Consider the following 24,081-nt stretch of genomic DNA (forward strand, 5'->3'; position numbering starts at 1 on the left):
ATGTGTCTTACAATGGATAACATTTTAGATTCATTGAAATGCAGGTTTTATGATACATATCCACATTTCTTTCTCTTCAGGAGGCAGTAATGTTTAGTGGCCATGTATTCAGACCTCAGTTGTACATAGATTATGCCAAATTCCTGAACCATTCTTTGGTGTCATCTCTTACCTGCAAAATGAAAACATATTTCTTGGCATTATTAGGGTTAAATTTAAAAATGTGTATAAACATCCTGGCAGTGTCTCATACGGAATTTTTAAGTGCACAATGATAGCTATTATTGTTATTCTCTTCTTTTTTTTTTTTTTTTTTTTTTTTAAGTTAATCTATATACTAGTAGACTCAGACATTAGAGCCAGGTTTGCCACTAATTAACTTTGGAAACTTGAGCAAAATACTTAGCTTTTCTGTCTTATTTCTTGTTCTGCAAAAGAATGTTTTGGCCTAGATACACTTGAAATTAATTCTGGCTCTAAAATTTTGTGATTTTATTATTTAATTCAAAGTCCTAATATAATATGACCATAAAATGAATTTTGTTTCTTTCAGTTTGTGGGGACATTCATGGACAATTCTTTGACTTGATGAAGCTCTTTGAAGTCGGGGGATCTCCTGCCAACACTCGCTACCTCTTCTTAGGGGACTATGTTGACAGAGGGTACTTCAGTATCGAAGTAAGTCTACATCATGTCTTCTTTGCTGTTCAGTTATGGATCAACAGTATCTCAAAAAAATAAAAGCAATAAATGTTATTGCCTTATGGAAACCTCTAACAATGAAAATTTAATTCACGTAATTCATAGGGTATTACATATTCTATTTTCAGTTGATTCCCATGTGTTTTTTGTTTGTTTGTTTTTGAAACGGAGTCTCACTCTGTCACCCAGGCTGGAGTGCAGTGGCATGATCTCTGCTCACTACTACCTCCGCCTGCTGGGTTCAAGCCATTTTCCTGCCTCAACCTCCTGAGTAGCTGGGATTACAGGCGCCCACCACCACACCCAGTTAATTTTTGTATTTTTAGTAGAGATAGAGTTTCACCATGTTGGCCAGGGTAATCTCACACTCCTGACCTCAGATGATCCGCCCAACTCGGCCTCCCAAAGCGCTGGGATTACAGGTGTGAGCCACCATGCCCAGCTTGATTCCCATATTTTTTAATAGAGATGCAAAAAAAAAAAGGTAAATAGTAAGATTTTGCCTTTTGTACATTTTACATATTTGCAAATTTGCAAAAATTACATCTTGTTTTATAGTAAATAATTCCAGAAAGAACTAATCAATGTTGATCAAATAAGCAGGAATGTATTTTCATGTTTATGCCTTATAATTGTGAGACAGTAACTTACGTTTGTAAATTGATAGCAAACTGCCTGTGTCTCTGTCTGTGATTGTGTATGTGTGAGTACACTTACAGCTGCTATGTTTTGTCTTTTTTGGCACCTGTCATCTAACTAGGGTAATTTGTCAAACTCATTAATTAAAACAAAACAGATAACCTTTAAGTAGAGGTTCTTCCACAGCCTCCCATCTGCATCTGCTTTAGGTAAGTAAAACTACATTCAAAATAAAGGCAGAGACCTTGTTTTATTCATATTTTTGTTCTTCCTGGTGCCTAACATGGTGTATTAATAAATAATTTATTGAAAGAAATGGTTTGAAATTGAGTAAGTTTTAAAGAATCAGACCTCATGTATAGTATCTGACATGTGCTATCAAAAAAGATCATTAAAAAGGAAAATGATTACTCTTAATTAGAGAGAAATCAACATTATAATCTCACACCAACATCATATATTCATAATAATCATAGAAAAATATTCTGTGTTTCCAAATTTTTATTACAGTGTTTTATTTACTAAAGGGATGTATAATGTTGAAAAACATGTCATCCTTAAACAGCTTTTGTTTATAAAATTGTATCAGTTTTATTTTTCGGTTATTTAATTCACCTTTAGTCACTGACTACACGCAGACACAGAAAGTTTATATAGACATATATGTATTTCCACCAGCATAATAATCCCGTCTGCATTTAAAGATGACAGATTTCTTAATTATTCCTGGTGATGATGAGGGAAGAAGGAGTGGTGATGGTATATAAATCTCAAAAGACAAGATAAATTCTTGGTATTTCCTCCATTTGATAAACAAGTATATAAAATGTATATGCACTATGAATAGGACTGCGAGGAATTTAAAGAAATGTAACATACATTCTTGCTCTCTAGAAACCTAAATCTACGTTGCAAAACAGAACCATAAAAATCTGTATAGAATCAGAAGCCTGGAATAGGTGATTATCCAGGGTTCAGTTATTTAAATGGATGATTAAAACCTTGTGATAAAGGAGATACAAAATAATAAGTGTGATTGGATTAGAGAAAAGGGAGAGAATATTGAGAGCACACATGTTTGGGGAAGACTGAATCAAAGAACAAGTAAGATTTAGCTAGGAAGGAAATTAAAGTGAGCGAAAGTACAGAGGAAGAAATAGTGAACTCTGCTAACGTTGTTTTTTGTTCTTGGGGCCAGCCTGACCAGCTTAACTAGTGGAAAAGCAATTGAGTACTAATTTTGTAAGACCTTTATATCACATTACGACTGGTATCTGCCAGGATTAACAACAAAACAAAACCCCTACATAATGGTGGTTTGGACAAGATAGAAGTTTTTCTGTGTGAAAAGCCCATAGACAGCAAGCCAACACTGGTGTGGCACAGCATGGTGACAGGGCCTAGGCTCCATCTGCTTTCTTGCTCTGATTTTCATGGCCTTGTTCCAAAGACAGCCTAGTGACCCAAGTTGGCTACATCAGCTTCAACCATCATTTCTCCACATAATACTCGACAAAGAGGAAAGGGAGAATGAGAAGGGTATACACATACCCTGTTTAAGGATGTTTCCCAGAAGTGGCCCAATTCCTTCAACTTGTATCCCATGAGCCACAATTTACTGATATGGCCATAAGATTCCATATGTGGCCAGGTTTAAGGAAGACTGTGGTAGGCAATAAACAGCAATGGAAGGACAAGGATTTCTGTTCTTCTCCTTGAAAATTAGGGTTATGTAGAATTTTTTTTCTTTCTTTCTTTCTTTTTTTTTTTTTCTTTAATGAGACAGAGTCTCCCTCTGTCACCCAGGCTACAATGCAGTGGCACAGTCATAGCTCACTGTAGCTTCAGTCTCTGCAGTGGTACAGTCACAGCTGACTACAGCTTCAATCTCCCTGTCTCAAGTGATCCTCCCGCCTCAGCCTCCCAAGTAGCTGGGACCACAGGCATACACTACCATGTCCAGTTAATTTTTATTTTTTGTAGAGACAGGGTCTTACTAAGTTGCTCAGGCTGGCCTCCATCTCCTGAGCTCGAGTAGTTCTCCCACCCTGACCTCCCAAAGTGCTCAAATTGCAAAGTGTGTAAGCCTCTAATCTGGCCTGGGTTACGTAGAATCCAAGTGAACATTTAAAAAATTGTTTTAGTAACTCTTAAATTCATCTTATTCATTTAACGTTTGTAGCACTCATAATAAAGTTTTTGAGGATGAATGAAATAGGCATTCTACTTTCTTTGAAGCTTGCATTCTGAGTGAGGAAATCCCGAGACTATCATGTTGGAGTGATTATTTTTGTCAGTCAAATGATGTTGTGCTATGTTGGAATTTATTTTTTATTGTAACATTTGTGATTTTTCACAACTTCCTGTCTTTCCAAAGGTAATCAAAGGCAACAACATTTGCTTATTAATTTTTTAATATGGTACTACATCATGTGTGGCTTGAGTAACAGTTGGCATAGTTGGACTTTCCTTCTTTGTCCCACCAACTCCATCTTTGGAAAATATTCTTTAATCTTATTGTTCTTTATTTACCTTTTTTTGTTTGTTTGTTTTTTTTTTTTTTTTTTTTTTTTTACTTGAAGAGTGCAAGCTTCTGAATCTCTGTCCTCAAACCACCTGAAATTTTCTAAACTTTTTTTAATTAGAGCATTTTAGAATTTTTTTTTTTTTTTTAAAGTAAAGATGTTGCCGGGCCTGGTGGCTCACACCTGTAATCCCAGCACTTTGGGAGGCTGAGGCAGGCGGATCACGAGGTCAAGAGATCCAGACCATCCTAGACAACATGGTGAAACCCCATCTCTACTAAAAATACAAAAGTAAGCTGGGCGTGGTGGCATGCACCTGTAGCCCCACCTACTCAGAAGGCTGTGGCAGGAGAACTGCTTGAACCCAAGAGGCAGAGGTTGCAGTGAGCCAAGATCGCGCCATTGCACTCCAGCCTGGCGACAGAGCAAGACTCCATCTAAAAAAGAAAAAGAAGATATCAAGTAGCAATAATCACTAATTTGTTCCTCAGCATTTTTTAAAAGTCTACAATTAATCTAGATATTTGAACTATGAAATTTGCTGTGTTTTGTTTAGTGTGTTCCTTTTGAAATTCAAGCAAAGGATCAAACTGGATGTTGGTGACATATCAAGTGTAGGAATTACGGGGTATTTAAAAGTTCTAAGTTGCATGTATTGGAGTCCTCATCTTCAAAAACAGCTCTTTAATTAAACTTCAAGAGTCTGAGACTACAACCCAGGGACTTTCCACATACATACAAAAATGACAAAATGGCTTGTATGTGAAATGTTCCATTTTAATTAGACTGTGACCTTTCAGGGGCTTTGGAATGGCTCATTGATATCGTATGTAAAACAGCGTGGACATTTTTATAAAATGTACCTACTGAAAATACTTTAAGGATTTTTTATTGTGGATTAAAGAAACTGACATTGTTAGCATGTTGTAAATGCTATTGTTTCATGGTTTAAATGACCTCATTTATTCCTGACAGCTTTGGAAGGAACATGTAAATATGTTTCTTTTATGAGTGTAGAAACTGAGGCTCAGGGGTCACACGTGGTAAATGGCAGTGCTGAGACTCAAAGCCTGTGTTCTTCCATTAACGCCAGGCTTTTGCCATAGTATATTCATTACATGTACCACAAAGCACCACACACACACACAAAAAAATCAGTAATGCAGAAACTGGTACACACTATTATATTCACCCATGCTTGTACAAACATGTACACACAGCCTTCTCCCTGTCTATCTAATCTGAAGATCAAAGCATTAAATATAAAATGTTTTCTGTGAGTATGATACTGTTGGTTTAAGAAAAATCCTAAAATAAGAGCTCAGTTTTCCAGTGTGTATTATCCTAACAGGCTTCAAAAGGATCTCAATTCATCTCAATAATTCAGGGCTCCACTGCAGGTATTCTCCTTTGGCTATCCCTTGGGCAAAGGGGAGCACTTCAGTTTAATTTTTACCGAGTCAGCTTTGAAGGGTAATTTCAGATTTCAAACAGTCTCTGCTGGGTATATTTATAAGCACTAGGTAATGTGCTCTGGGCAGTACATAGAGCTCATTTTATGCATTACCCCCACCCCAGTCTTCTCCTTTTGCCAAAATTAGAAATCGTTTCCCACAAAGTTAGCCCAAATAAGACAAGCAAGCTTTTGAGTAGTGATGAAAGAGGTGATTTTGTTTTGAGTAATAATTTGTCTTACACCAAATACTGCTCTTTCCGATGATTGCGTTATACTACCTAATCTCTTTGATCAAGCATATGTGTATATATAAGTCTATGCTGAGTAGTTTTTCTGAGAACACAAGGAAAAACTTAGAATTGCAAACAGGCACGCACAGCTGTTTCCTTCTATTCACTTCCTCAAACTCCCTTTCTAGCCATTTTGCACTACACTGCCTTGAGCTTAGAAGTGAGCTGGCTTCTCAACTTAGATCCAGATCTCAACTCCAGGCCTCAAGCAGGTTTAAGTGTGAAGAGTTGTGGTTATTAGCTGTGAATTCATAGACCAGAATGAACCACAGCAAACCATACAATGTTCCATGCTTCTGCCTGAGAATAACAAGCAAGTGGCACCACAAGAGATGTTAGGCGACAGAGTAATGCCACAGACTTGAGGAAGAAATTGCCTGGCTGTCCCCCTGTAGCCTTTATGGTGCATTGCTCTTCCACTGCTGCCTATCTACGTACCTGTCAGACCAGGCAAGTGATGTCTTAGAGGAGCTACATTTGACATTTCAGGAGTTTGGATCTTTTCCCAACTGATGCAAATTCTTCACTTAATTGTCCAATGATTGAGAGGCAGCACTTTTGATTGGAATGTTTCACAGCACGAGTAAAGAGCTGATTAATATATACCTAAAGCTGTCCATTTTATTTTTTACTTCCTTGCTTCCTCTTTTACATCCTTCTGTACTTCTCTATGCAATTTTCAAGACTACTTATCATTAAAAGCATAAATTACAAAGTAAATCATTGCACTGTTATTATCAGTGAACCAATTAAACTAACGAAGAAAATTGTATTCTTAGTGCTGCTTCATTGGGGAAGATAGGAGAAAATTAAACAGGAGAAAGCTATGTCTGTGGCAAAAAATTAATTTCAAAACTAGAGGATGCTCAGTCTTTCATATTGAGTAACCTAAACTAACCTTAAAGTGTAAATATTTGTTTAATTAAGAGTCAGAATAGAAAGACAATAGGGGTCCAGTTGAAGTGATTAGCGCACCTCATTTACATCTCACCATGCAGAAAAGGCCGGTGTGACACAGCCCTTTGTTTCTACCTTAACCAATTAATTCACTGAAAATTTGATTCAAATTAGCCATCTGATACCACATAGACAAAAATAAACAATTAACTGATTGTATTTTGCTGCTTTCATTGATTGTGATTTTTTTACAAGAGACTTCCCTTTTTTAAAAAACTATCAGGTTACGATTTGCTGAAGATCTTCAGTTCTCCAGAATGTTAGAGCTTTAGATGGTAAAATAGTTGTAGGGAAGACAGTGTTGTACTTGGCAGCTCTCTCCCACCAGATGTTGAGGGAGAAGGCTGGCAGGGCTCCACCTCCAGTCCACCCTTGCCCTTTCATTTACCATGCCACATCTTCCATATTGGCTGCATTTGTGGTTTTAGTCAATGTTTGGGAAGATATTTTATTCTAGTCACAGGGGAGAAGGAAATAAAATGTGAAAAGACTTATTTTTAGGGTATTTTGAGCCAAGAATTTAGAAATTGAGTTATATTCTCTCTCGCTCTCTCGCTCTCTCGGCCTTCTATTTCTCTCTCTCTCCTTGTTTCTCTCCCCTCCCACCCCCCCTCCCTTCCTTCCTTCCTCCCTTCCTTCCTTCCTCCCTTCCTTCCTTCCTCTGCCTCCCTCCCTCCTTTCTTTCCTTCTTCATTTACAGAAAAGGAACTAATATTTCCTCAACTCCTATCATATACTAGGTGCTTTATATGCATTAAATAATCAGGGATATTAAATGTATGTTGCATCATTTAAAAGGTATAAATATGTAGGATAGAAATATTTAGCATCGTGCATTTATATATCCCGCTTTGAGGTTGCAGTTATGAGAGAACTATGGCAATTAAGACTGGAAGGGATAAAGCCACATGCTAATGTCAGAAAAAGGTCTCAACAGATAGCAAAAAAAGAAAATGTGGGTCCTAGAATGTGATTCCTCTAGTGGTATTTGGGTGGGGTTAAAAACTTGCAGTTCAGATTTTAATTGGAGAGGTAGAGCTTTGCCTTAAAACAAATTGTTACAGGCAAAACTAATCTAAAGAAGTCAGAATTATAATGACATTTCCAAAAGAATATTGACTAGGAGGAGGCTGAAAGGAGCCTTCTAAATGCTGAAATGTAACTGGATCTGGGTAGTGGTTTCAGGGGATTTGTGTAAAAATTAATTAACCTGTGATTTGAGTTATGGACATTTCACTGGATATATTATACTTTCCTTAAAGAAAAAAAAAAACTTTAAAAAAAGTAGCCTACGTGCCTTCAAAACATGTATTATCTCCCCCAGCATATAAATAAAATATATTCAAAATAGCAATTTCAACATGCAAATATATTTTTAAAGGAGTTTTCATATCCATTCATATTCCAAACTAGACATCCTAAATTAATGACTACTTTGGAAAACTACATATATAACTTTCAGATTAAGGTACAGCCTTAGACATTTTAAATTGGAGACATTCCTCCCATTGATATTAATAATAGTTTATGAATATCTTCTCTGAAATGTGAGACAAGCTCGAGTAATACAAACTCTTTTTATTGAAACACGTAGTACAGCTATAAAACCCAATCCGTAGCAGAGACTCATTAAGGTACCGGACTGCTCACTGAGGTAACAGGAAACTTTACATACATCAACAGATCATGATGCTTTAAGGATCGCTTGTACAGGCCATTTGGTCAACTTTTCAGACATATTAATATCATTAGTCATGTGAACTGTAGCTAATAACTATAATCAGAAGTGGTAATTAGAAACTTAAAGTAACATATATAATTTAATGTCAACCTATTATTTTGTTTACTTCAATCATAATTACATAGAGATAATATCTTGCTTGAACAACAAAATACAAACATTTGTTCTGATAATTAGTATTTTCTCCAAAACTTGGGCTGTGTAGTCAAACATAATTAGTTCTCACTCATTTCATAAATTATCATATAAACTAAGAGAGATGATTACTCTTTACAAGTAGTACTACAAATAAATTGTCAGCAGCTTTTCCCTATAGATATTATCCAGGATATCTACTGTATTGGAAAGCCAATTATTAATGTATAAATCTCACTGATTTTAGTTTCAGATTTTAGTAACCAGAATTAGACTTGTCTCAATATTTTTGTAGTTTTTGTATCTTCTTAGCTTCACTTTGGGAATGCAGGTTTTATGAGGATAAAAGAGCATACTTGCTTTTCAAAGCATGGTTTTCTGTTGCCTATGGATTCTTAACAAATGTCAGTTGATGATAACAAATTACTGATGTTAATACTTGAGTATTTCAGTTGACTTAATGCTCATTCCAGGAAGACTGTGTCAAATGTAGATGTATTCCCAACTTGGTGAATGCATAATTGACCATCATTTTTACAGACTGCAATGCCCAAGTAACTAAGTTGAGAGTCTTAAGGTATATGAAGTGTATCCCATAGCTTTTGGCACAATATGATTAATGATTAATAAGTAAAATAAAGTGACTTCTCTTTATAAAGCTAATTATTTTTAAAAATCAGGTAACAGAAATGGAAGGATTGAAAAGATAAAGTACGACCAAATGAGGAGGCAAAGCACTGACAAGCTCAGCCTAACTTGAACTGCATCTCTATTTTCTATTACTTTTCCTCATCTCTAGCTCCCTGCCTCCTTCTCTCCCAACATCTTGTCTTTTCTGTCAGTGTCTTTGGTATATAAATCTTAAGTTTTTGATTTATGTATATATTTGATTAAACTGAAGGTGGTCAGGGAATCTCACTACAAATACCAGTATTTCTTCTCATCCTTTTACACCAGCATATTTTTATTTCTAGTATATTTTAGTTAAGTTTCTTCCTCTTCCTTTTTTTTTTTTTTTTTTTTTTTTTTTTTTTTTTTACTCCCGATCTCCTCAGGCCACATAATTCTCCTTCTGTTGACTATATGTAATCCATTGTTTTCTTGTGGTATATGATCTTCAGTGTGTGTATGTATGTTTTAGGTGTAGATGGACCTGGCTTTTTACCAAAGTAATGTTTCCTGTTTGATTGTCAGTATCTTCTCTACCAAGGTCCAGCCTTTTGGGGGACTTTTGGTCATGGTAATACATTTTATTCATGTCTTTATGATATGTGAACAATGAAATACATAGGTATTAAGGAAAAATATTTATTTTCATATGATTTTTACTTTTCCCAGTGTGTGCTGTATTTGTGGGCCTTGAAAATTCTTTACCCCAAAACACTGTTTTTACTTCGTGGAAATCATGAATGTAGACATCTAACAGAGTATTTCACATTTAAACAAGAATGTAAGTATACTTCAGTCTCCTTTCTTTAACACTATATACGCTAAACAGTAATTTTAATCAATACTAAGATACATACAATATAATCCATTGCCTAAAAGTCAAAAACTTAAAGTGACACTTTTTGATCTTATCCTATATTTCTTTCTAACCATGGACATTTATGAGAATTCAGAATTTCTTTTTAAATTAGAACTTCTTTATAAAGTGATTGAAAAATTTGAATTAAAATTTGATATAATTTATCCTAAGAAACAAATGATTTAGGGATACTACTGTTTGGAACACTAATTCTACCCATTAATCTCGCATTACTCAAGAAACGCAAATGGAGGGCAAATTCAACCTATGCCTCTGTTTTGGACCCAATAAATAAATACTAGCTTCTAGTGAATCTTATAAAACTGAAGATGATGTCATTCTTTAGACATAGACAGTAGGAGTGTGGAGTGCTTTTTTCAATTTCTTTTTCCCCCTTACAATTTTTCTTACTATTCGCTGAATCTTACAAAGGTATAAAATCTTACATTTTTGTTTTATATATAAATACAATTAAATGGAAGAGCAGGGAATCTCTCTATACATATCAATATTTTTCTCTTTCATTTAGTCCTATATTCAGTGGAGCATAAAGACTTATCCTCTTCAAACATTAGATATAAGTCATGGGAAAAGCAATGTGCAGTGAGATAGAAGCAGCTTTAGAAAATGTCTTGCCATCTGCTTTTCTACAAAGTCATTAAGGAATATCAAGCAGCTTTATGGCTGTTTTTCTATTGGTTTTCCAGTTGTTCAGTTACATTTTTTTGGTGAGACATCTGCATATAAATAGCCAGAATGTATATAAAAATTCTCTTGCTATACAAAAAGTTATGAAAATTATAAAATATGAATGAATGACAAAAACAGGAAATGCTAGATATAAAAGATTAATATGTTACTTTCAAAACATCTTAATTATATTTTGGAATTTTGCAGTATGTGCCTTTATGTTAATAATATGGTCCTGGCAAGAAAACTTCTTAAAAAACCGAAACTATTTAAGTGAAATTATCCTGCTTATAAATCATAAGTATTTTTTTATCACTTCTAAAAGGTAAAATAAAGTATTCAGAACGCGTATATGACGCCTGTATGGATGCCTTTGACTGCCTTCCCTTGGCTGCCCTGATGAACCAACAGTTCCTGTGTGTACATGGTGGCTTGTCTCCAGAGATTAACACCTTAGATGATATCAGAAAAGTAAGTTTTGTTATTTTCCCAGTCTAATCATTTTGTGCGCTACAGTAATAAATAGAAGACATTAATTATCCTGTCTTTATCACTAACTTTTTCCTTTTGAGTTAAAATGATTTAAAGTGGTCATGAATCTCTCCTTTGTGTTAAATTTTTATCTAGAAAGGAAGATATATTTATACTTGGAAAAGTTTTTATCTCTTCAGCCTCAGAGTTGGTCTTACCATCTGACATGTGTCTCTGGAAATATAAAATATTTGACCTCTAAAAAAATATGCCTTATCATTTCCATTTGGCTTTTTTCAAACAAATCATTGTATAGTCATGATGTATTATGCTAGAAATGTTGCTTTGCCCTTGGGAAAATATTGTAACATAACCGTTAAACTGTGTTCATTTTATGGTTTTTTAAAAATCTAGTATTTGTTACAACTTGAAACTTTTAAGTAGCAATCTAACAAGGACAATGATAATATTCTATTAATTTTATTGAGTGGATAGGTGAAAAACTGTACTTTTTAAGAAGTATTTGTAGGAAGTTTTTAAGAAGTACTCCAGTTTCGCATTGGCTATTAACAGTTTTTTAAATCAGCAAAAAGATGAGTTACATTGAATGTGGAAGTGGATTATGTCTCTTTCTTAAATAAATCTAATAACATGGGATAGTTTTATGTGGTACAATAGACAATCTTTTATTTCTTTGGTTATGTTTCTAACTCTGATGATTGCAATGATGTAAGGGAAAAAATAGAGAGTAATAAAAAATCTCAGTGTATTTTTCTTGGTGCCAAAATTGGGCCAAAGAGAGAAAGCGATGTAAATGTTTTCTTAGCTCATTTTAAAATAATATTACTTGGAATTATTTTAAAGTATGATCATTTCTTCACATTAATATTTATAACATGTTATTGAAAATTTGTGCCCACCATTAAGCTTTCTGCCTAGGAAGTCTAAATCAAATTTTTTCTGGAGGAATTATAAACAGTTGAAAACTATATTTATCTTCTTTCCTCTACTTTTAGAGACCTAAGAAAATATGCTTGTACTTATCCCATAGAATAGAGGGGTGGAAATAATTCTACCTTTTTATTATTATTCTCACCAGTAATTTTAGCAAGAATAAATTGGTCACATTGTTCTAAATTACTGTATTTGAACTGTAAAGTTTAGAATTTTGCTGAGATTTGTTCTAAAGATACGTGCTACTCAGTATATATTTAAGCCTAATGTATTATAGGTAGTCTTTGGCTTCAAATAAGTGATGCACTAATCTCAATGTGTACAGAATTTATTTCTTAAGTTTAGGTTCACTTAAGAATAACCATGGGCACAGTTCAAATTCTAGATCTTGGTTATCATTAGGGCCATTCATACAAAGACTCCCTTGGTGTCACTTGTTTGATTGATTCCCATTTAATTGTTTTTTTCCATTTCTTCTGAGTTTGGAAACTTGATTGCTAAGTCTGAGAAGTCTATATGCTGAACAACATTTACAAGTTAATTCTATCAGCTGCCATAAGCTATTAAATTAGTAAACAGTATTTTCCCATTGTGTTCAGTGGAGAAGTAAAGCAAATATTTTATCTATTCATGTATCCATGTATCATATTAACCTGATAACCACTTACTGAAATAGGTTTGGAAAATGAAAAAGGTCAAATTACAAATAAGTGTAGTAGTTTCTGTTAGCAAATGATGGGCATGAAAGACATGCATTTATGTTTTATTCTCTTGCCTTGATCAGATTTCATGGCCTCGGATGGAAGATGAGAAACTTCCTAAGTGTCCTCTTTAAAAGGGGAATTAGTGAAAACTTTGCTCAAAATAGTGTTTTCATTATTTGAACAGAACTGAATAGAGTTTTGTACTGTAGAGAGTAAATAGAAAGGATAGTGCTATTGGACTATTTTGTTTAAGACACAATCACCAGCAAAAAGGTTGTAAACCTCTACTATAAAATGAATAACCATTTTCATATAGCTCTCATTTGTAGTGTTTCTTTAATACTTTTGTTCATGAAACTCATAGTTTTGAGGAAATACTTTAGTAAATTATGAATGTATTTACATACCGTGAGTCTCTATTACCATGAACTCAATATTCTTTTAGAGTTCATTAGTTTTTAGAGAAAAACTATTTTTAGGTAAAATAAAACATTCAAGTTCTTCCTGTCATTGAGGTTCAAGTGTTCAAGTATAAAAATAATGTATATATTTTCCTGTTGGAAAGAAAATGCATGCTTTTAATTTTAAATAAACCTTATTTCCTGCTCTGTGTCTTTGTGTCCATTTTTGTAAGACACTTTCACACTTCTATAGGGCATAGAGCATTGGTCTTTGCTCTATCTTTGAAGTACAGTAGAGATATGATGCTGGTTCAGTATAAAATTGTTTCTTTCTGGGCCAGGCGCAGTGCCTCACGCCTGTAATCCCAGCACTTTGGGAGGCCGAGGCGGGTGGATCATGAGGTCAGGAGTTCAAGATCAGCTTGACCAACATGTTGAAACCCCATCTCTACTAAAAATACAAAAATTAGCTTGGCTTGGTGGCTCATGCCTGTAATCCCAGCTACTCAGGAAACTGAGGCAGGAGACTTTCTTGAACCTGGAAGGTGGAGGTTGCAGTGAGCAGAGATCGTGCCACTGGACTCAAGCCTGGGTGACAGAGGGAGACTCCCATCTCAAAAAAAAAAAAAAAAATTCTTTCTTTATGTATGAATGTAATCAGCTCATTCTTCTGTAATCTGATGGACTTTTAAAAAAAAAATAAACTTCACATCCTAAATTAAGTAGATTTTTTTAAAAATATCACCTAATATCCCTAGGAATTACTTCCTTGGATATTTTAAATATTATATTCAATTTTCATACATATCATTAAGCTCTGCACATGGCCAGAAAATGATTTTTAGGTTTTTGTCTTGCTATATATCAATCCAAGTTTTTTTTATTTGTTTATTTTTCCTGTCAATGATATTAACTTTTTTAATGCACTGTATACTTTTTCCAGAATAAATGTTATATTCTGGTAGCTTTCCAAACCTTTAGTTGGGGATTCATATTAATCAGAAACTTTCCACCTCCTCTACTGTCCTACCCTTAATAAGTTCTTGTTTTTTATATTTTTAGACACAAGTTTTATTTTTCTTAAATGTATTGTTCCAAAAGCATAAATTGTTTAAATCTCTTAAATTTAAGTTTGCAATGAATATTTTTGGCTAACATAGTGGTTGAAATATAGAGTCTTGTTTTACTGAAGTTTTTCATTGGGTGTTGAAAATGTAAAATATTGCCTCATTCTCTGTAGATACTAATAAAAAGTAGTGTGCAGCAAAACCATTACTTACATCTTGTATGTCCCAGAAAAAAAAAAATAGACAATTTGATTAGTTGTCAGCAAAATATGTTCACTTGTCTTTATTGGATTGTTTTAAAATATTAATATGAAGAATATCAATTCTTAATAGATTTTCATAGCTATTGTATGCTTTTATTCAAGAAGCTTTATAATATCTGCTGATTCACCAAAGATCCTTTAATTGCAGTTTAATCAGGATGAAGTGTTTAAAATTGATCGTGATATGTTATTTCGAGTGATGATATTTCTAATATGCCTTCTAAATGCACCTTTTAAAATTGAAATGTGACTTCACTAAACATGTATAGCTGGAAAATGGATTTCATATGAAGGCTTCAGGTAAAATTATAAAGCTTAGAACTGTGAACTGAAGACTGACCAGCTAAAGTTGAGTTTATTTTACTGCTTATTATTACTCATATTTGTACACACTAAGATCCACTACAGTAGGCTTGTAGTTTATCATTAGAAACCTAGATAGCCCATAATGAAGTAATATCCAAAATATCATATAGCAAGTGGCTACTTTTAAAGTAAAAGCCATCTTTTCTCAAAATCACGTTCTTAAATATAAAAAGTATATATAACATAAGCATGAAAACTAGTTGTTTCCCATCCAAACTTCTAAATCATAGTTTAATCGAGGCAGTAATAGGAATTTCCCCCAAAAAGTAAAAGCCTTTTCTCAATAAATGAAACAGAGGTGGAGTTACAATAACTGGTAGTGACAAAAACACTTGGATAAAGTAAGTAAGGAGAGAAGGATAAAATGTAGAATAGGAGAAACGAGAAACTGCTAAATCTAGAGATAATAGAGTCAAGAGGGAGGTAAAGGGTTAGACGAAGATGGATACTAAATGATCTCATCAGAAGGAAGCTGGAAAGAAAATTGGAGAGAGAGATGAAGGATAGGAAAACGAGTAGGAAGAAGGACAGGAAGAGAGAGGTAGAGGACATTTCACTCTGAACTGTAGCTGGTGAGAAGAGGATGGGTTCTGCATAGTGCTTGTTTCTTATATTGTCGGAATTCTAAGTTTCCAAAGATTAGTATTTTGCTCTCTGTCTTCTATTTTTCTTAGTTAGACCGATTCAAAGAACCACCTGCATATGGACCTATGTGTGATATCCTGTGGTCAGACCCCCTGGAAGATTTTGGAAATGAGAAGACTCAGGAACATTTCACTCACAACACAGTCAGAGGGTGTTCGTACTTCTACAGGTGAGAATAGAGAGCTTGCTATCTGGAACACGTTTGCATCATAATGCTAGGATTTCTCAATTTATTTATAATGTTTGTATAACTTCTTTAATAGAAATGGAAGGCTCACTAGCATTTATAAAATGAAAACATAAATAAGTGAATAAGTAAATGGGAAATATATGTATGTATACATATACAGGTATACGTTGGGGATGTTAAGGATTTGATTCTAGACCACCGCAATAAAGCAAATATTGCAATAAAGCAAGTCATTATTTTTTTGGTTTCTCAGTGCATATAGAAGTTGTGTTTACACTATACTGTAGTCTATTAAGTGTACAATAGCATTGTATAAAAAAAATCTACATACCTTAATCAGAAAATACTTCATTGCTAAACAATGCTGATGATCATCAGAGCCTTCAGCTAGTCATAATCTTTTTGCTAGTGGAGGATCTTGCCTCGATGTTGATGGTCACTCACTAATTAGTGTGGTAGTTTCTTTCTAAAAAGAAGACATTTATGTGGCCAACAAACAATGAAAAAATGCTCATCATCCCTGGTCATTAAAGAAATGCAAATCAAAACCACAATGAGATACCGTCTCATGTCAGTTAGAATGGTGATCATTAAAAAGTCAGGAAACAACAGATGCTCGAGAGGATGTGGAGAAATAGGAACGCTTTTACACTGTTTGTGGGAGTGTAAATTATTTCAACCATTGTGCAAGACAGTGTGGCAATTCCTCAAGGATCTAGAATCAGAAATACCATTTGACCCAGCAATCCCATAACTGGGTATATACCCAAAGGATTATATATCATTCTACTATAAAGACACATGTACATGTATGTTTATTGCAGCACTATTTACAACAGCGAAGACTTGGAACCAACCCAAATTCCCATCAGCGATAGACTGGATAAAGAAAACGTGGCACATATACACCATGGAATACTATGCAGCCATAAAAAAGGATGTGTTCATGTCCTTTGCAGGGATATGGGTGAAGCTGGATCCATAAGAACTATGATTTTGCCCCAATGCAGCAAACTAACACAAGAACAGAAAACCAAACACCACATATTCTCATAAGTGGGAGTTGAACAATGAGAACATATGGGCACAGGGAGGGAACATCGTACACCAGGGCGTGTCATGGGGCAGGGAACTGGGGAAGGGATAGCGTTAGGAAAAAATATCTAATGTAGATGATTGGTTGATGGGTGCAGCAAACAACCAGGGGACATGTATACCTATGTAACAAACTTGCACATTCTGCAAATGTACTCCAGAACTTAAAGTGTTAAAAAACAAAACAAAACATAACAAAACACTGTTCCAAAAAAATCTAACACCAGCCTTGATTTTTTAAAATTCAATTATGTAATCACATTTAAAAGTTTTACCAGTTTCTATAACTTGAATCAGAAAAACAACTTTACATTGGTTAATTGAATCATATTTAATTCATTGTTACATTTGTTTATCAGGCTTCCTGGATAAATTAAAATGAGCAGCTTTACAGTATATAGGAGCCGTAGTATATTTATCTTTAGGACTTTGACAAACCAAGTAGAAAATATTTTTATAATAATTTTTACATTTACAAATCGCTAGGGATTTACCCATTACATGACATTTTATATCACTTCAGAAAGGAATCTGCAACACAATTAGGTTGCTGCATGACCCTACTGTCTTTCTGACGTGTCACCTCAGTTTTATCCTTCCGGATCTGATCATCCTGTTTCACTGAAGTCTCTTATCATTATACATACAGCTTATGTGAACGTTGCAAGAGTGAAAGAGAAAAGAGGTTATGAAGAAGTTTAGAATTTTAAATTTTAGAATACTTCTTCCTCTTCTTCTCCTCCCTCTTCCTCCTCTTCTTTTTCTTCTTCTTGTTCTCGTTCCTCTTCTTCTTTTTCTTCTTCTTCTTCTTCTTATTAGATACTTAAAACCCTAACCTGGGCCGGGCGCGATGGCTCACGCCTGTAATCCCAGCACTTTGGGAGGCCAAGGGGGGCGGATCACGAGTTCAGGAGATCGAGACCATCCTGTCTAACAGGATGATCTCAGTAGTGAAACCCCGTCTCTACTAAAAATTTAAAAAACAGAGCAGGGCGTGGTGGCGGGCGCCTGTAGTCCTAGCTTCTTGGGAGGCTGAGGCAGGAGAATGGCGTGAACCCGGGAGGCGGAGCTGGCAGTGAGCCAAGATTGTGCCACTGCACTCCAGCCTGGGCTACAGAGCGAGACTCCGTCTCAGAAAAAAACAAAAACAACAACAACAAAAAAAACAAAAACAAAAACAAAAAAAACAACAAAAAAAAAACCTAACCTGGTGTTCCCTGAAGTTAATGCTCAATTCCAGCCCTGGCAGCTAAGCTAATGGCAAGCCTGGAAGAATTCTGTAAAATACATCCAGCCGTGTATCGTCTGTCTCTCAAGTAAGCAAATATCCTTCTATAGAACGTTGATCAGATGCCTATTTAGTAGTAGGACATTTTGTTCCATATACTAAGTTTTTCTCATGGGGGGAAAAAAGGTTTTTATCTGTTGATATGATTGAGAAATTAAAGTTCATGAATAGAAAATCTTGTGCACTATAAAGCGTCTTTCAAAGTATAGTTTTCTTTATATGAATATTAACAGAGAGGTTTGTTCTAAGTATATTTATTTAAAAAATTTATGGTTCACTTCTATATTTTGGAAATTTGGTTTAATGAATCCATTTTGGCTGAATTGAAGACACATGGTATAATATTTCTGAAAAGACTAAAATTTATTTTCAGTAATTAATTTGGGAGTAATCTTTTATTAAAGATGTTTAAACTTATAGTGAAAAGTTGGCATTGTTAAAGTACATCAAAGTTATGTGTTCAGTTTTCCAAAGCTAGTGTTAACTTTCTAATTATAACCTAGATGTTTAAATTACCTGTTTGATATCACTGAGTTATACTTCATTAACATAGTATCAAACAAAATTCAAACTCTTGATTTTGATATTAAGTCCTGTTACATTAATAATAGTATAGCATTCTATTAGTTTTTGTGTCAGCTGTTCAAATCATATTCTAAGCAGAGTCCCATACTGAACTTACATAATGTTATGTCATTTTAAAAACAGAGAATATATTTAGAATAAAGTCTACCATCTTTAATAATAGAGGATAATTAGAGAATTAAACATTTTCACTTTTGTTTTCAACATTATGATTATTTCACTTGTCTCATTAAACATTCCTAATAAATAATGATTTTTAGCCATAGCAAGTACAGATTATGTAAATAGCTGAATATCTAAATCTGTGGCCTATATATAGACTAACTAATGTCAAAGCAGTCTGGATTATGTTTTATCTAAGGAGGAGAAAAATGTCTCTCATTCTCCTACAGCTTTTTGGTCCTTTTGTCTTTAGTGCCATCTTGAAAGTAGAAGGCATCCTCTGGGATTATGGTTTATAAAGTGGATCTAGATGGGCACAAGCAAGCCATGAAATAGGTAGAGAACCTTAGTGGCAATTACCAGTTTGAGTTATTGGCAGGTATTTTGATTTACTACTCTCAGTTTTATTTAAGATTTGTATGTGTAGTTTGCATGTTTACTTTGCTGTGTCACCGTATCCACTATCTAACGTGTGTTCTGGGCCATTATTTAAATAAAATAAAGTTATGCAGAAAAATGCATCAGTCAGAATTTAACACTGTTCTTGAGTTATATTAGGTAGGCAATGTGACAGAGAGGAAAGAATCCATAAGAACTATGATTTTGCCCCAATGCTACCATTATTTTTAGAATCTTAGACCAGAGTTTGCACACTCAAATAACACCTATAATGTTCAGGCAGATAATTGAGATACTTGGAGCAGGCCAAGTGTTAGATTCTGGAGATTAGTGAGGATCATGACAAATTTTCATTTCATGTAGACCAATGAAAACTGGCAGCTGGATTTGGTGTTTAGGTTATCAATCTGTATTTCTGCCTTGGATTAATCATATAAGCTTTGTATCCTGGGTTTACCTTGCTTCAAAATGAGTGAGTTAAATTAGACGTCCTAAAGCTCTTCTAAACTCTGAAATTTTAGGGGTGTCTTGACAGTGATTTTGAAGTGTTTTGGAAGCTGCAGGTGGCAACTCACTCAAATCACTACTGGTTCCTTAATCACAAATCAGCAGCCTTCTCTTCTCACACCGCCCAGCTTCTCTGCAGTGGTTCACACTCTTATCAGCCCCTTCCGTCTTGAAATCCTCTGGTTCCTCCTTGTTTACATATCCTGATTCTCCTCTGACTTACCAGGGTGATCCCTGCTTCTTCCTGCTGCTTTTTTTTTGTCTTCCTTCTGCTTTTGACATTTTTTTCTTCACACTTTCCTCTAGGAACCACACCTACACCCGATTCCCTAGATTCACTGTAAACTGTAAACTCTATGGCCAGTTCCTGAATCTATGTCTAGCCCCCTTCATCTCTTTTTCTTTCCTGAGCTCAATTCCTGTATGACTAGTTGTCTGCTGGAACTTCTTATCTAGGGATTCCATTTTCACCTTAACCTAAACTCACCTTGCCTGAAAGGGCTTATTTACTTTCCCACTTGCTTAATCCCCACTGAAAATTCCTCCTGTTTTTTGTTTGTTTTTTGTTTACTGTTCATTTTCCCAGCCATGCAGACTAGCAGGTGTCTTTGCTTTTTTTTTTTTTTTTTTTTTTTTTTGAAAATCACCACCAGTCATCACATCTTTATAATAGCACAAGCATCCTAACCATGCTGCCTTTCCTCTTTCCCACTGTGGGTTCAAGACCTTTATTTTTAGTCTATTGAAATCACACCTGAGCTCTCTGCTTCCAGTTTCATTAGTATCCTCCCTCTCTCCTCTGCCCAATTCATACTGGTCCATTCATGGGTATCTTTTCTGAGAATTTTTCCACTCATTCAATTATTTGGCACACATTAGCTGAGCATTTACTGTAGTATATTCTCTCTACTGAGTTTTATACATGCTGAGTCCCTGCCTTCAAGAAAATGACAGTCTAGCAGCAGAGACCACGAAGCAGAAACAGACAAGTAAAATGCAAAGTGAATAGTGCCACCATTATAAATGTGCAGGCTATCTCTCTCTCTCACACACACACACACACACACACACACACACACAGGTTGGGGGGTAGTGGGAGAGAGAGACAGAGACAATCTGAGTGAGTGTCTTAGAAGTCCTAACCCCAGAAGGGAATGGATTAGTTCAAGGGACTATTCATGATGAAGGCATTAGCCAGCCTGAGTTTTAAAGGATTAGTAGACCATATCCAACCAGAGTCACTGGGGAATATTTTTGCAGGCGGGGAAAGCAGCATCATGAGAGTATGATGGGAAGCAACACTGGGAATTCTGCAGAGGAGGTCACCTGATCTTACTTCACCTCTACTCCCAAATTACATTAGCTGCTTCATTGTCTGTTAAAACTGAACATTCATATTACCAAGCTATTCTACTCCTATTTTATATCCTTTAGAAATGTGTCTATAAATGCATCAAAAGACATGTGCAAGATTAATCATAACAGCCAAGAAATGAAAACTCAGATATCCATTTAGTAGAATGAATAATAAATTCTAATATATTTATACAACTAAATACAACAAATGAGAATGAGCTAACCAAAACTGCACATAACAACATGCTTGAAGATCCCAAGTATAATGACGAGTGAAAGAAGTCAGATAGTGACCCATATATACTGTAAGATTCCATTAAAATATGAGTTCAACATCAAAGAAAACGAATCTGTTTTGCTATAGGCCAGGATAGCGGTCCCCCGTAGAGAGGAGGTGACAGTAAGAGAGACATGAGGAGTTTCTAGGGTTCAGTAATGTTCTATGTCTTGATCAGAGTGCAGCTTCAGGGGTGTTGACTTTGTGAAAGGTCATCAAGTTGATTTTTGCCTTTTTCTGTATAGATGTTTTACTTCACTAAAAAGTTTGCCTTAAATAAAAATTGCTCGCCACTTCTGAACTTAAATGTGGAAAAGTTCTGGCAGGAAGAGTTGGCCCCTTAGGACTTGATCCCCACTGGGAAAAAATGAAATTAGATCAAGAACCCTGGGGCAAAAAAGAAACACAGCAAGTCCTAGGAAAAGGTAGGTCTGACAGCATCCAGGTAGCCCCAGGACACCCTGGGACTAAGTACCCATTCCCAGGCCCCAAGAGACAGAGGGGTAGTTGAACAGTTGGGCAGGGTCTTCCCTACTACTGGATCTGGAAGAGGACAAGGACACCAAAGAAATTGTGGCTTCCTCCCTGTGTATTGGCAGGGCATTGCAGGCTGCCTGCCTCTGCTTCGCGAAAGCACTGAGGGAGGAAGGAAAGAAACCCTTTGCATCCCTCACCTGCTTGACTGACCCTATTGAGGCTACTTCAGCAATTGAGCGTAAGCTCCAGTAAGCTGACAGACTGCAGCTAAGCGTTTAAGATATGAAAATGCAAATGAAAAAGCAGCGTTCCTCTCCTAAGGCATTCACTATTGCTGGAGCACAGAAGTATAAACATAATTTACACTACAACATGATAAGTGATATATTAGATACATATAGGAACACAGTGGATACAGCAATTGTGTACACCTTAGGTGAGATAACCTTGAAGAGAATGCTTCACAGGTGATAACTAAGACTTGGCAGAAGAACAGGCCTTTCCAGGAGGAAAAACTGCACGGGGAAAGTATCTATAAAGGCATAAAAACATTAGGAAAAAAAAAATTTTAATAATGCCCACTAGCTATGTCATGGCTATAGAGTGTTACATCTGAGAGATTAAATTCAAGGTTGAAAATATAGTTCAATATGATATAGAAACAAATACAAGAGAATAAACGGAATTAATCTAATAGTAACTATTTGCCCTATTGCCAAGCCAATTTTTCTAGCATTTATTACATTTTTTCTTTTCTACCTTCCTTACCTTTGCTCATGTTCACTCAGCTTCCGATGGTCCCTCCCCTTTTCCGGGCAGAATTCTAACCCCTTTTCTATCTACCGATCTGCATACATCATTCTTTTTAATATATAACAAAAGATAGATATTTTTCAAAAAGATTTATCTGATTAATTTCCGATGCTTTCTTGCTTGCTTTATAATGTCTCTGTAAAACTTCTACCATTTTATCTTCGATGTGTTTTATAATACAGTAGTTTTTTAAAAATATTTTTATAATGCTTTATGTTCCTGTATAGAAAACAAATACCCCTAGGACAGAAACCATGCCTTGAACTTATACCAGCCCTCCCTGTAGCTAATACTGTCTTCTAATAAATGGAACAATCATCTCTGGGCCTCTGATAAATTACTGGGGAATAAGTGATTTTTCATCTCTCTGGGGTGTTTAACTGTTAGCAGTATGCCTTTCCTGCCATTCTTTCTCTCTTGCACGCTCTCTCTCGCTCTCTCTCTGTGTGTGTGTGTGTGTGTGTGTCTCTGTGTGTGTGTGTGTGTGCAGTGCTTTTCAGCTTGAACATTTTGTGGTTTGTGATCATTTCCATTAAAAAGCATAAAAGTGTAACAGAGTTTCTGTTTCTCTTTTCTAATACTATTGGAAACTTCTGTATATCCTAGGTAGGTAGTTAAGCAACAGTGGGAATATAGATGATAGTCAAGTATTTTCTAGGTTTATGAGGAAAATGTCGGTATTTCTTTGAAAAGCCGAGTATATGATGGCATATGTTTTGAAAATGTCTAAAGTTTTTCTTCAAAATGAATTCCCTCCAAGTAAATAATGCAAATACTCCTCACTTAATGCTGTTGACCTAGCAAATTGGCACTTGGTTCGTTTTATTTTTTTTCAGCTTCCCATTAAAAATCAGATATATATTTTCCTGGGGAAAAACTTAGCTTAAAAACATAAGGGTATCAAACTTAGTGTGAAGAAAATATTTTAAAATTATTCTTTCTTAAGAAGAGTGTACGTTGGCTGGGCGCAGTGGCTCAAGCCTGTAATCCCAGCACTTTGGGAGGCCGAGACGGGCGGATCACGAGGTCAGGAGATCGAGACCATCCAGGCTAACACGGTGAAACCCCGTCTCTACTAAAAAATACAAAAAAACTAGCCGGGCGAGGTGGCGGGCGCCTGTAGTCCCAGCTACTCGGGAGGCTGAGGCAGGAGAATGGCGTAAACCCGGGAGAAAAAAAAAAAAAAGAATAGTGTAAGTTGTTCCAAAAGGGCAATAAGAAAGAGCAACCAAGTCATTTGCCAAGAGCAAAAAAGTGACAGACTTAGTCAGGCAACCTCTGTCTGAGAGTGGTAACAAGACAACATACTTCTATACAGAAGCTTTGCGAAGGCACAAGAAATTTAAGTGAAGGCCTCAAAAAAGAAAAAAGATAGGGAAGGAACATGTATTGAGAACC

General features: G+C 35.4%; 1 protein-coding gene across 6 annotated transcripts in view; it reads left to right on the forward strand.

Moving 5' to 3' along the window:
* PPP3CA (protein phosphatase 3 catalytic subunit alpha) overlaps positions 1–24,081 on the forward strand; it is a 330,028-nt gene that overhangs the window by 242,561 nt on the left and 63,386 nt on the right. For all 6 annotated transcript variants that reach the window (XM_050791104.1, XM_050791105.1, XM_050791110.1 and 3 more), the window contains 4 exons: positions 554–678; positions 9,784–9,895; positions 10,989–11,134; positions 15,564–15,703. In XM_050791104.1, coding sequence (XP_050647061.1) covers positions 554–678; positions 9,784–9,895; positions 10,989–11,134; positions 15,564–15,703 — 523 coding nt within the window. The remainder of the gene's footprint in view (positions 1–553; positions 679–9,783; positions 9,896–10,988; positions 11,135–15,563; positions 15,704–24,081) is intronic.

The sequence above is a fragment of the Macaca thibetana genome, chromosome 5, assembly GCF_024542745.1.
Source record: "Macaca thibetana thibetana isolate TM-01 chromosome 5, ASM2454274v1, whole genome shotgun sequence".
Taxonomy (NCBI): Eukaryota; Metazoa; Chordata; class Mammalia; order Primates; family Cercopithecidae; genus Macaca; species Macaca thibetana.